At 50.0% G+C, this 14,778-nt stretch overlaps 1 protein-coding gene and 1 non-coding gene across 2 annotated transcripts in view; both read left to right on the forward strand.

Moving 5' to 3' along the window:
- Positions 1-4,176: 4,176 nt before the first annotated feature.
- LOC144952110 (U6 spliceosomal RNA) lies at positions 4,177-4,279 on the forward strand. The gene has a single exon (XR_013640582.1). It is a non-coding gene; the product is annotated as a U6 spliceosomal RNA (small nuclear RNA).
- Positions 4,280-5,750: 1,471 nt separating this feature from the next.
- The window catches only part of LOC144952044 (pleckstrin homology-like domain family B member 2), a 72,602-nt gene continuing 63,574 nt past the window's right edge, over positions 5,751-14,778 (forward strand). The window contains 3 exon segments of the mRNA XM_078882435.1: positions 5,751-5,794; positions 6,538-6,661; positions 8,029-8,211. Coding sequence (XP_078738561.1) covers positions 5,780-5,794; positions 6,538-6,661; positions 8,029-8,211 — 322 coding nt within the window. The 5' untranslated portion in view covers positions 5,751-5,779.

Genomic DNA, 14,778 nt, shown 5'->3' on the forward strand with positions numbered 1-14,778 from the left:
GCTTCTGCAGCTGCTGATTATGCTTCTGCAGCTGATACTGCTGATGGTGCAGCTGCTGCAGATGATGATGCAGCTACAGCAGCTGCTGCTGATGCTTCTGCAGCCGATACTGCTGATGCTGCAGCAGCTGCAGCTGATGATGATGCTTCTGCAGCTGATACTGCTGATGGTGCAGCTGTTGCTGGTGATGCTGCTGCAGTTGACGACGATGATGAGCGAACTGGTGGCGTCAGTTTGAAGGGAGATGTTTAAAAGATGTCTCGGAGCCGTTGATGTAATTGGGGTTTAATTGAGGGCCGATGCGTGAGATAGGGGACCCCTCTCAAATTAGCCCCATTAAGCGGAAATTATCCCCGGTCAAACGTAAATGTTTGTGTTTCACCGTGGAATTACAGCGTTAAGAGTGAAGATATCACGTGTGCGTGTGGTGTGTGCGTGTGTGTGGCTGGGGAGCGGTGGGTGTAGTGGTTAGCGCCACACTGCGCAATGAACCCGGCGACCCGAGATCGATTCCCGCTCACGGTCAACACCGGTGAGGAATATCATGAACCGGTCCTGGGCCTCCCCTTAGGTCGACTCAGCCTCAAATGAGTACCTGGTGCGGTGTGTAAACATTGCTTTTATTCATTTGTATCATCTCCACTGAAACCAACACGAACACATTTGACAACCGAGGCTCCCGTAGATTCTTCTCTCCCTCGCAGCCCCCCCCCACCACCATCATCTTCCGTTCCCGCTCACGATGGAATCGTTCCGAGGGCCAGAAGGCGAGGTTGGAGACCCTGTTATGTTGGCGAGATGTTAACTACCTCGTCTGGTCTACAGGAGGTCGTAGGTTCCATCCCGACATCTGCCGCTTGCTGCTGTATATTTGGAGTTTGCGTGTCTCTCTCTCATCATCATCACGGTGGCTAGGAGATGTTAACTACCTCGCCTGGTATACAGGAGGTCGTGGGTTCCATCCCGACCCCTGACTCTTGCTGCTGTATATTTGGAGTCTGCGTGTCTCTCCCTCATCATCATCACGGTGGCTAGGAGACGTTAACTACCTCGCCTGGTGTACAGGAGGCCGTGGGTTCTGTCCCGACCTTGACGCCTGCTGCTGTATATTTGGAGTTTGCGTGTCTCTCCCTCATCATCATCACGGTGGCTAGGAGACGTTAACTACCTCGCCTGGTGTACAGGAGGCCGTGGGTTCTGTCCCGACCTTGATGCCTGCTGCTGTATATTTGTAGTTTGCGTGTCTCTCTCTCATCATCATCACGGTGGCTAGGAGATGTTAACTGCCTCGCCTGGTGTACAGGAGGTCGTGGGTTCGATTCCGATCCTGACGCATACTGCTGTGTATTTGGATTTTGCGTCTCTCTCTCTCCCCGTGGTCGCGTGGATTTTTCTTCGGGTCCTCCGCTTTTTTCCCTCCACATTTAGAATCAACAAACACGCGTTTAGAGTGTTTGTGCTCCTATAAACGTAATGATGATGACGAGAAGCCGCCACTTCGTTCAGCTGCGATCATTTGTGATGATCAGGTCGCTTCTGAACAAGTATAACCCGTAAAAACAAAGTTTTTCACTATACATCCTTTATATGCGTGGCGGCTAGAGTACTCTCGTCCTCTGGCTTGAGATGGCTGCCACCTATGGGTCAGATGATTGCTTGCCACCATTAAGCAATTGGTAATTAAATATAATATTTTAGTCCTAAAAAGTGTAAAATTTAGCAAAAAAAATTCACGAACATTATGTGTCACGCACAACGAGTCTGTGTGGAAAATGTCAGCTCGATTGGATCACGGGAAGTGGGTTAAAAAACGACCGAAAAATTTGCACGGTCCTAAGCAAGCAAGCAAGTGAACTTAATATAAAGGATTTAATAAGTACAACCCGTAAAAACAAAGTTTTTCACTATAAATCCGTTATATGCGTGGCGGCTAGAGTCCTCTCGTCCTCTGGCTTGAGATGGCTGCCACCTATGGGTCAGATGATTGCATGGCAGCATTAAGAAATTGGTAAATAAATATATTTTTGTCCTAAAAAGTGTAAAATTTTGGAAAACATTTTCACGAACATTAATTATCACGCACAACGAGTCTGTGTGGAAAATGTCAGCTCGATTGGATCACGGGAAGTGGGTTAAAAAACGCCCGAAAGATTTGCACGGTCCTAAGCAAGCAAGCAAGTGAACTTAATATAAAGGATTTAATAAGTATAACCCGTAAAAACAAAGTTTTTCACTATAAATCCTTTATATGCGTGGCAGCGAACTTAATATAAAGGATTTAAAAATATATTCGCCTGTGGAGGACGCGGGGATCGATCCCGCGACCTTTGGCATGGGAAGCGAGGGCGCTACCAACTGCGCTACTTCGCCACGGCCTGTGGAGGGGTTACGCTCTGGGCTCTTATACTGTGAATGTGTTCTATTTGAATAAATGTAAAATACATTTTTTTTGCCTAAAAAGTGTAAAATTTTGGGAATTTTTTTCACGAACATTAATTGTCTCGCACAACGAGTCTGTGTGCAAAATGTCAGCTCGATTGGATCACGGGAAGTGGGTTAAAAAACGACCGAAAGATTTGCACGGTCGTAAGCAAGCACGCAAGCAAGCAAGCACGCAAGCAAGCAAGCGAACTTAATATAAAGGATTTAAAAATGAGCGATATCGCAGCTAAGTTGGGCTTTACCTGGTGGAATAAAAAATAGTTTAATAGTCTTTAATTTATCTTTCTTAAAAATACTTACATAGCGCAGTGGGGCCCTTACCTGGTGAAATAAATTAATTTAACAGTCTCTATTTAAAGCGTTCGTGACTGCAGGGATTCATATTTTTTTGTTCTTTCGGTGAAGTCACGTAGAAGGGAAATAATAAAATAATAAAAAGAAAGCAATTAAATTATCACGACGTTTCCATTTTTTTTCTTAACCACCGCTTTTTTTTATTTTCTTGCCGTGGTTTTCACACCTGATGATGATTGCTTGTGTTGCAATCGAAACGTCGTGATTTAATTGTATCGTTTTATTTTTATTATTTTATTATTTCCCTTCTACGTGACTTTACCGAAAGAACCAAGAATATTGTTTAATAGTCGTTAATAGCTACATAGCCCAGTGGGGCCTTACCTTGTGAAATTTATATATTTTAAATATATAGTCTTTAGTTTTTAGTGGTGGCCAAAGCTACGAGTTGGTGGGTGTCTCCTTCACATCCACCGTGTGATTTGTTTTCAACAACAGTTATTTAAATAAGAACAACAACACTTCTTTAAAATGCGGGTTTAAATATGTTTTTTTACGCAAATGCTCGGTTTCTGTTATATTAATTTCAATAGATAACGCGTCAATTAAATCGCAAAGAGGGTAACGACTAACCTTCTTGGTTCTTTCGGTAAAGTCACGTAGAAGGGAAATAATAAAATTAAAAAAAACATGTGACTTTACCGAAAGAACCAAGAAGATGAATCCCTGCAGTCACGAAAGCTTTAAATCGAAATTTGACTACGACCAACTCCTCTGGAGCTTTGTCGTGGGCTGCGTTTTTCCGAAGACGGATAAAGCACCTTCATTTATGGAGGGATCCTTGCCTGGCAAATAAGCGCCAAAGGTCTCGAAACCTTCGTCTGTGCCTAAAGCAAAGACGGCACCGTTTACAAGACCGGGAAAAAAAAGATGCCGCAAGGCGACACTGACGGCTGCTCTTGCGCTGCTGATGTTGATGAGCCTGGAGCACGCGAACCACTCCAATGCCGGTGACGTGCCGCGCGTGTTTCTTGAACAGTGTTAGGGCAGAGGTCGCAACCGGGTACCCGATACCCGTACCCTACCCGATACCCGGCTACCCGTACCCGGCCAGGTACGGGCACGGGTACCCGTTTGCGACCTGGTGCGGCCGGGTACGGGTAAGGAATCAAAACCCGTTTGTGACCTCTGTGTTAGGGGCGGTCAAGCCCTCAGCACCAGCGCCGACGGCACTCTGAATTGGACTTCCGAACGAGCTTATTGGTCGCGCGTGGCACGTGCAGCGCCACGTGACCGCGGGCCGTCTTTGTGACGTGCGCACGTGACGCTGTACTCGACGTGACGTGTATCGAACTGGGCTGCAGTGCTGTTTGCTGCTGGCAGAAATTAAGTTGATTTACAACTCTCCTCGATCTATCTCTCGATCTATCTCTCTTTCTCTTGCTCTGGTAGTACGAATGCTAAAATTGGAACGACACAGAGAAGATGAGCATGGTCCCTGCGAAAGGATGACACGCAAATTCGTGAAGCGCTCTCTCAATGTCTGTCTTTCTCGCAAACTCTCTCTCTCGATCTCGCTCTCTGTATCGGTCTCTCGCTCCCTCTGGATCTCGTCCTCTGTATTGATCTCTCTCTTTTTTTTTACGATCAGTGGAAACAAGAAGATGCTCGGTGTAGTCGGCACTTTGCTTCGTTCATCATTTAGTATTTTTTTAAATAATAATTTTGCTTTATGTAAACCCCCACCTCTCGCTCACTCTCTCGCTCACTCTCTCGCTCACTCTCTCGCTCAGTCCCTCGCTCAGTCCCTCGCTCACTCCCTCGCTCACTCCCTCGCTCAGTCCCTCGCTCACTCTCTCGCTCACTCTCTCGCTCAGTCCCTCGCTCACTCCCTCGCTCACTCCCTCGCTCACTCCCTCGCTCACTCTCTCGCTCACTCCCTCGCTCACTCCCTCGCTCACTCTCTCGCTCACTCCCTCGCTCAATCTCTCGCTCACTCTCTCGCTCACTCCCTCGCTCACTCTCTCGCTCACTCCCTCGCTCAATCTCTCGCTCACTCCCTCGCTCACTCTCTCGCTCACTCCCTCGCTCACTCTCTCGCTCACTCCCTCGCTCACTCTCTCGCTCACTCCCTCGCTCACTCTCTCGCTAAATCTCTCGCTCACTCTCTCGCTCACTCCCTCGCTCACTCCCTCGCTCAATCTCTCGCTCACTCTCTCGCTCACTCCCTCGCTCACTCTCTCGCTCACTCCCTCGCTCAATCTCTCGCTCACTCTCTCGCTCACTCCCTCGCTCACTCTCTCGCTCACTCCCTCGCTCACTCTCTCGCTCACTTCCCTCGCTCACTCCCTCGCTCACTTTCTCGCTCACTCCCTCGCTCACTCTCTCGCTCACTCCCTCGCTCACTCTCTCGCTCACTCCCTCGCTCACTCTCTCGCTCAATCTCTCGCTCACTCTCTCGCTCACTCTCTCGCTCACTCTCTCGCTCACTCCCTCGCTCACTCCCTCGCTCAATCTCTCGCTCACTCTCTCGCTCACTCCCTCGCTCACTCCCTCGCTCACTCCCTCGCTCACTTTCTCGCTCACTCTCTCGCTCACTCTCTCGCTCACTCCCTCGCTCACTCTCTCGCTCACTCTCTCGCTCAATCTCTCGCTCACTCTCTCGCTCACTCTCTCGCTCACTCCCTCGCTCACTCTCTCGCTCACTCTCTCGCTCACTCTCTCGCTCACTTTCGTTCTGCACGCAGCCCTTCTCGCAGTCCGACGGCCTCCGACGGGTAGCTCATATCAGCATGCAGAGCTCCCCGTCATCTGCCACCGAGCACACGGCCTCCTCCATCGCCCACTGCTCCTTGAAGGCCGGCACGCTCTCGCTCTGTCGCCCTCACAGGAGCTGCGAGATCGTGAGACGGTGGTCGTGAGCCAGGTCTCCATGGCCACGCGAGGGATTTGCGAGCCTCTCAAAAAGTCTCAGAGGATTTTCCACGTGAGTCTGGTGCTTGCGGTGCCGGTGATGGTTGTGGAAGTGGTGTTGGTGGTGATCATGGCGATGATGATGGTGATGATGGTGATGATGACGGTGGTGATGATGGTGGTGATGATGATGTTGGTGATGATGATGGTAATGGTGAGGATGATGTTGGTGATGGTGATGATGATGGTGGTGAGGATGATGATGATGGTGGTGATGGTGATGATGGTGGTGATGATGATGGAGATGATGATGATGGTGGTGATTGTAAAGATGATGGTGGTAATGATGGTGGTGATGGTGATGATGTTGGTGATGATGATGGATATGATGATGATGGTGGTGATTGTAAGGATGATGGTGGTAATGATGATGATGGTGATGATGATGGTGGTGATGGTGATGATGATGGTGGTGAGGATGATGATGATGGTGGTGATGGTGATGATGGTGGTGATGATGATGGAGATGATGATGATGGTGGTGATTGTAAAGATGATGGTGGTAATGATGGTGGTGATGGTGATGATGTTGGTGATGATGATGGATATGATGATGATGGTGGTGATTGTAAGGATGATGGTGGTAATGATGATGATGGTGATGATGATGGTGGTGATGGTGATGATGATGGTGATAGTGATGGTAATGATGATGGTGATGATGTTGGTGATGTTGGTGATGTTGGTGTTGGTGATGAAGTTGGTGATGTTGGTGATGTTGGTGTTGGTGATGATGTTGGTGATGTTGGTGATGATGTTGGTGATGTTGGTGTTGGTGATGATGTTGGTGTTGGTAATGATGTTGGTGGTGGTGTGTTTTGGTGCCAGAACACGTCTCTGGACTTCACTGCGAGTGGACGCGGCCTGCGTGTGGAGGCGCCCACCCCGCACCTGGTGAGTGTGGGCGGGGGGCGACTCTCCACCGCCGTGACGCTGCTGCCCCTGCACGAGGGTGAGGAGCACAACAACCACAACAACAACCACAACAACAACAACCACAACAACCACTACAACCACGACCACCACAACAACAACCACAACAACCACAACAACAACCACAACAACCACTATCACCACAACCACCACGACCACCACCACAACAACCACAACAACCACAACAACAACAACCACAACCACCACAACAACCACAACCACCACAACAACCACAACCACCACAACAACCACCACAACAACAACCACCACCACAACAACCACCACAACAACAACTACCACAACAACAACTACACCAACCACCACAACAACTACACCAACCACCACAACAACTACCACAACAACAACCACCACAACCACAACACTAACAATCACCACAACAACTACCACAACAACCACCACAACAACAACCATTACAACAACCACAACAACCACCACAACAACAACAACCACTATCACCACAACCACCACGACCACCACCACAACAACCACAACAACCACGACCACCACAACAACAACCATTACAACAACCACAACAACCACCACAACAACAACAACCACTATCACCACAACCACCACGACCACCACCACAACAACCACAACAACCACAACAACCACAACCACCACAACAACAACCACCACAACAACAACCACCACAACAACAACCACCACATCAACAACTACACCAACCACCACAACAACTACACCAACCACCACAACAACTACACCAACCACCACAACAACTACCACAACAACAACCACCACAACCACAACAACCACAACACTAACAATCACCACAACAACTACCACAACAACCACCACAACAACAACCACCACAACAACAACCATTACAACAACCACTATCACAACAACCACCACAACAACCATTACAACAACCACCATAACAACAACCACCACCACAACAACTACTATCACAACAACCACCACGACCACCACAACAATAACAGCCACCACAACCGCCACTACAAATCGCGTCGTGTGTGTTTGGGAAGCATTCGCCACAAAGTCCATGCGTGTGCCTGGTTTTTATTATTCGATTTATTTGTTCTCCCCTCTCCATCCCCTCCCTTCTCTCCCTCCCCTCTGTTCCACCCTCCCCCCTCCCCTTCTCCCCTCCCCTCCTTTCTTCCCCTCCCTCCCTCCCTCCCCACGCTCCCCTCCTCTCTTCCACCCTCCCTCCCATCCCACCTCTCCATCCTCCCTCCCTCCCCACGCTCCCTCCCTCCACACCCACCCTCCACACCCACCCTCCACACCCACCCTCCACACCCACCCTCCACACCCACCCTCCACACCCACCCTCCCCACCCTCCCCTACCCTCCCTCCCCTCCCACCAACACCCGCAGGCCAAACCAGACTGGGCACGGCGGATTCGATTCCTCCTCCCGACATCGAGATCCGCGGTCCCGGAGCGCAGCGCGACCACTGCGTGATCGAGGCGCGGGGAGGCGCCATCACCCTCGTGCCGCACGGACACCCCTGCACCATCGATGGCACCGCCGTGCGGGAGCCAACGCGGCTCACTCAAGGTGCGTGCTGGAGGTGGAGGAGGAGGTGGTGGAGGAGGTGGTGGAGGTGGTGGTGTGGAGGGGGTGTGGAGGGGGTGGAGGGGGTGGAGGTGGTGGGGAGGTGTGGAGGTGGGGGAGGTGGTGGAGGTGGTGGAGGTCATGGAGGTGATGGAGGTGGAGAAGGTGGTGGAGAGGGATGAGAATGAGGGAGGAGGAGGGAGGTGGTGGGGGTGGAGGTGGTGGGGGTGTGGAAGTGGTGGGGGTAGTGGTGGAGGTGGTGGTGGTGGAGGTGGAGGGGAGGGAGGTGGAGGTGGTGGAGGTGGTGGAGGGGGCGGTGGTGGAGGTGGTGGGGGTGGTGGTGGAGGTGGTGGAGGTGGTGGTGTGGAAGTTGGGGTGGAGGTTGTGGTGGTGTGGAGGGGGTGGTGGTGGGGGTGGGGGTGGTGGTGGGGGTGGTGGAGAGGGTGGTGGAGAGGGAGAGGGAGGAGGTGGAGAGGGAGGAGGTGGAGGGAGCGAGGCAGCAGGAGGAGTGTTCAGTGCCATCAACTTCCCCTGCACGCTGGGCAGTCCCCAACCTCCTTCCGTCCCTCTCTTAAATCCTCGCTGCCTCCTCCACCGCCCTCGCCCCTCCCCCCCTGCAGCCCCCCCCCTGCAGCCCCCACCCCTGCAGCCCCCCCCCTGCAGCCCCCCCCCCTGCAGCCCCCCCCTGCAGCCCCCCCCCTGCAGCCCCCCCCCTGCAGCCCCCCCCCTGCAGCCCCCCCCCTGATCCCCCTAAATACCCCCCCCCCATCGCTGCTGCAACTCACTGCTCAGCACCCCCCCCCCCGCTTGGAGCTCCGCGTCGTCTCGATCACTCCACGAACGTCACAAAGTGAGAACACATTCGGGCGGAGCAAATCGTGCATACTTATCATATAATACTTATATAGTACTTATCATATAATACTTATATAGTACTTATCATATACTTATATAGTACTTATCATATAATACTTATATAGTACTTATCACATAATACTTATATAGTACTTATCATATAATACTTATATAGTACTTATCACATAATACTTATATAGTACTTATCATATAATACTTATATAGTACTTATCATATAATACTTACATAGTACTTATCATATACTTATATAGTACTTATCATATAATACTTACATAGTACTTATCATATACTTATATAGTACTTATCATATAATACTTATATAGTACTTATCATATAATACTTATATAGTACTTATCATATAATACTTATATAGTACTTATCATATAATACTTATATAGTACTTATCATATAATACTTATATAGTACTTATCATATACTTATATAGTACTTATCACATCATACTTATATAGTACTTATCATATACTTATATAGTACTTATCACATAATACTTATATAGTACTTATCATATACTTATATAGTACTTATCATATAATACTTACATAGTACTTATCATATACTTATATAGTACTTATCACATCATACTTATATAGTACTTATCATATACTTATATAGTACTTATCACATCATACTTATATAGTACTTATCATATACTTATATAGTACTTATCATATAATACTTATATAGTACTTATCATATACTTATATAGTACTTATCACATAATACTTATATAGTACTTATCATATACTTATATAGTACTTATCATATAATACTTACATAGTACTTATCATATACTTATATAGTACTTATCATATACTTATATAGTACATATCATAGAATACTTATATAGTACTTATCACATAACACTTATATAGTACTTATCATATAATACGTATATAGTACTTATGACATAATACTTAGACTATCATACATATTGTGCCGTGACCTCCTGCACCTAGCCTGGCACCGTCGGTCACCCCACACCTGCAGGCTCTGTGCCGTGAATAGTCGATACGTGAATAGTCAAAACCGTGAATAATTGATCCGTGAATAACCGATGCGTGAATAGTCAAAAACGTGATTAATCGATCCGTGAAAAATCGATCTGGGAATACTCGATCCGTGAATACTCGATCCGTGAATAATCGCTCCGGGAATAATCGATCCGGGAATAATCGATCCGTCAATAGTCGATGCGTGAATAATCAAGACAGTGAATAGTCAAAAACGTGAATAGTCAAAATCGCGAATAATCGATCCGTAAATAGTCGATGCGTGAATAGTCAAAAACGTGAATGGTCAAAATCGCGAATAATCGATCTGTGAATAGCCAATCGACCAGCAAATCACAGAGAGGGGGTACGGGGGTGGATCGTCACAGGCTGTGTTACAAACCCGGAGACCCCCGAGTTAAATTCCCGCTCACGGATAATATCAGTGGCGAATATAACCTTGACTGGTTCTGAGTCTTACCATCGAACCAAGGTCGGCTCCCGGTGCGGTGTGTAGCTGTCAGCACTGGGGAGACAAAGGCGGCCGGGCGTGGTGCTGGCCACCCACCCCCTCGTGTGCCGTGCCGGCCTTCATAGGTGCTCGCTAACAGCACTTGCCCCTACAGTCTGTTAAGGCTACACGGGGGATCTTTGTCTTTTGTATGTAAGAGTGAATGTGGATATATTTGAGAGTGGCTCTGTGTGTGAGTGTATTTAACGGTATGTGCATAGGTATGCGTGTGTGTGTGTCTGTGTGTACATGCCTGAGTGAGAAGCGGTAGTGTAGTGGTTAGCGCGCTGCGCTATGAACCCAGCGACCCGGGTTCGATTCCCGCTCACGGTCAACACCATTGACGATTGTATCTGAACCGGCACCTTCAGAGGTGCCACGTGCTGATAGCACTTGCCCCAACAGTCTGTTAAGGGTATACGGGGGATCTTTGTATTTGTGCATTCCAGCGCACGTGTGTGTGTGTGCGCGACCAATGTTTATGCCTCAAAGAAATTATCGGACGTTCTAAACATTAGCTGAGTGCCATTCATTAGACACAGTTTGTCTTGGGGGTCTAATTAAACCAAATTACGCTAAACGCTGGATGTGCACTGCATTGCTGAAATTAAATTGTTTAACATCGGCTTAAACTAAGGCTCTATTATAATCAACGAGTCACTATAGTGTTTATGTAATTATATCCCACTCTAATCGATCCACTGCTGGATGAAGGCCGCGTCGGTCATGGGAGTTGTTTGACCATACTTCACCAAATTTGGCCACTGCCAAATGAAAGATATTAAGAATCAGAATATTGCAACTTGTACTACAGGAGGAATCCGATAGGAGTGAAACGTATCGAGAAGGTAAACAAATCTCTTGCAAATATACAAATGAAACTTTTATTTATCTTACCAACTTATTTTTCAGAAGCGATTTGGCTATCACAAATGTATAACTCAACAAAGTGACTTATCAACATCACCGTGGGAATGTATACGCAGTCGCATGATCGTGAATCATCTCAATGCACGGCATTCACCACACACACACACCCCACACACACACACGCCACATACCCCACACACCACACACCACACACACCACACACACACACACCACACACACCCCACACACACCACACACACCCCACACACACGCCACACACCACACACATGCCACACACATCCCACACACACGCCACACACCCCACACACCCACCCCACACACACCACACACACACACCACACACACACACACACACACACACACACCACACACACACACACCACACACACACCACACACGCCACACACACACCTCGATGTGTTTACCACACACCGCACCGGGTACTCATGTTGAGGCCGAGTCGACCTAGGTGATGCTCAGGACCGGTTCAGATAATCGTCACCGGGAATCGAACTCGGGTCGCCGGGTTCGTAGCGCAGCATACCGCTAACCGCTACACCACCGCTCCCCTACACACACACACGCGCGTACACACATACCACACATACACCATGTGCACACACACGCACAAGCACATACCACACACACACACTCTCTGTGTTCATAAATATACACACAGCCACATACCACGCGTACGCACAAATACAAAGATGCCCCGTATAGCCTTTACAAGACTATAGGGGCAGGTGCTGTTTTGCAAGCACCTACACCAATGCCAATATCCGCCTGTGCCAGGCCACGTGCACTTTGAGGCTGCCACGTGAAGTGTCGAAGGTTCGCTGGCAGGAGGTCACGGGAGAGATCCCAGCAGGTGCCATGGGTTGACCGGCTAAGATTACCGGTAGATGCACACCAGCATTAACCCCTGCTGTGCCAACCTGCTACGTTTTATCCGCCCGGCGCTTCGCTCGTTGTTGTGAGCGTCGCTCCTCTGCTCTCCGCTGTTGCTGGAGGGCGACTGCCTCCAACTGCCCAGTAACAGCAGCAGTAGCGTCCTTCACGAGCCTCCTCCTCCAAAGTGGTCGATCCTGACACCGCTAGTATCAGTCATCAGCAAGTCTACTCAGATCCACGTCCTCCCGTACTGCATCAGCTCCATCTATTCTCCAGCCAAACCAAAAGCTCTTTGGGCACGCGGTGGCTTGGGCATGCGGGCTACATGACTCCAGCCAATTTTGACACCGCTGGTGCCAATCATCGGCAGGTCCCACTCAGCTCCACGTCCTCCAGTACTGCATCGGCTCCATCTCATCTCCAGCCCGTGCCGTGCCCGTTAAGCCCGCTATTCTATCCGGCCAAACAGAAGCTGCTGGCATCTCCATACACACGGACACATCCCAGACACATAACAAGAATACTGCGTAACACACACACCATGCACACACACCATGCACACACACACACCATGCACACACACACACCATGTACACACACACACCATGCACACACACCATGCACACACACACACCATGTACACACACACACCATGCACACACACCATGTGCACACACACACCATGCACACACACCATGCACACACACACACACCATGTACATACACACACCGTGTACACACACACACCGTGTACACACACACTATGTACATACACACACACACCGTGTACACACACACACCGTGTACACACACTGTGTACACACACACTGTGTACACACACACTATGTACATACACACACACTGTGTACACACACACTGTGTACACACACACTATGTACATACACACACACACACCGTGTACACACACACACTGTGTACACACACACTGTGTACACACACTATGTACATACACACACTGTGTACATACACACACACACCGTGTACACACACACACACACACCGTGTACACACACACACACCGTGTACACACACTGTGTACACACACACTGTGTACACACACACTATGTACATACACACACACCGTGTACACACACACTGTGTACACACACACACAGTGTACATACACACACTGTGTACATACACACACACACACCGTGTACACACACACACACACCGTGTACACACACACCGTGTACACACACACAGTGTACACACACACACCGTGTACACACACACACAGTGTACACACACACACAGTGTACACACACACCGTGTACACACACACGAACCGTGTACACACACACACACGGTGTACACACACACGCACTGTGTACACGCGCGCGACCTCCGTGCTGAAGGGGTGCATCTGATAAAGGGAGGAATGCGCGTGGCATTCCTCACGGAGGGAGATCCGTGGTCGCCATCCAGCTTTGGAATTCCTTCTTAGGGGGCTCCCAGCACTCCCCATCCCTCAATCAGCCATCCCTTAATCCACTCACTCAGTCATCCCTCCCTCCACCCCTCCTTCCACCCACTCATCCCTCCCTCCCTCCATCCCTCCCTCCACCCCTCCATCCCTCCACCCACTCCCCATCCCTCAATCAGCCATCCCTTAATCCACCCACTCAGTCATCCCCCCCTCCACCCCTCCTTCCACCCACCCACTCATCCCTCCCTCCCTCCATCCATCCCTCCATCCCTCCCTCCACCCCTCCATCCCTCCACCCACTCCCCATCCCTCAATCAGCCATCCCTTAATCCACCCACTCAGTCATCCCCCCCTCCACCCCTCCCTCCCTCCATCCACCCACTCAGTCATCCCTCCACCCCTCCCTCCCTCCACCCACTCAGTCATCCCTCCCTCCACCCCTCCTTCCACCCACTCATCCCTCCCTCCCTCCATCCCTCCCTCCACCCCTCCATCCCTCCACCCACTCCCCATCCCTCAATCAGCCATCCCTTAATCCACCCACTCAGTCATCCCTCCCTCCACCCCTCCTTCCACCCACTCATCCCTCCCTCCCTCCATCCCTCCATCCCTCCCTCCACCCCTCCATCCCTCCACCCACTCCCCATCCCTCAATCAGCCATCCCTTAATCCACCCACTCAGTCATCCCCCCCTCCACCCCTCCCTCCCTCCATCCACCCACTCAGTCATCCCTCCACCCCTCCCTCCACCTACTCAGTCATCCCTCCCTCCACCCCTCACTCCCTCCACCCCTCCATCCACCCACTCAGCCATCCCTCCACCCCTCCACCCACTCAGTCATCCCCCCCTCCACCCCTCCACCCCTCCATCCACCCACTCAGTCATCCCTCCACCCCTCCCTCCCTCCACCCACTCAGCCATCCCTCCACCCACTCAG

Source organism: Lampetra fluviatilis, chromosome 65 (genome assembly GCF_964198595.1).
Source record: "Lampetra fluviatilis chromosome 65, kcLamFluv1.1, whole genome shotgun sequence".
In the NCBI taxonomy this organism is placed as follows: Eukaryota; Metazoa; Chordata; class Hyperoartia; order Petromyzontiformes; family Petromyzontidae; genus Lampetra; species Lampetra fluviatilis.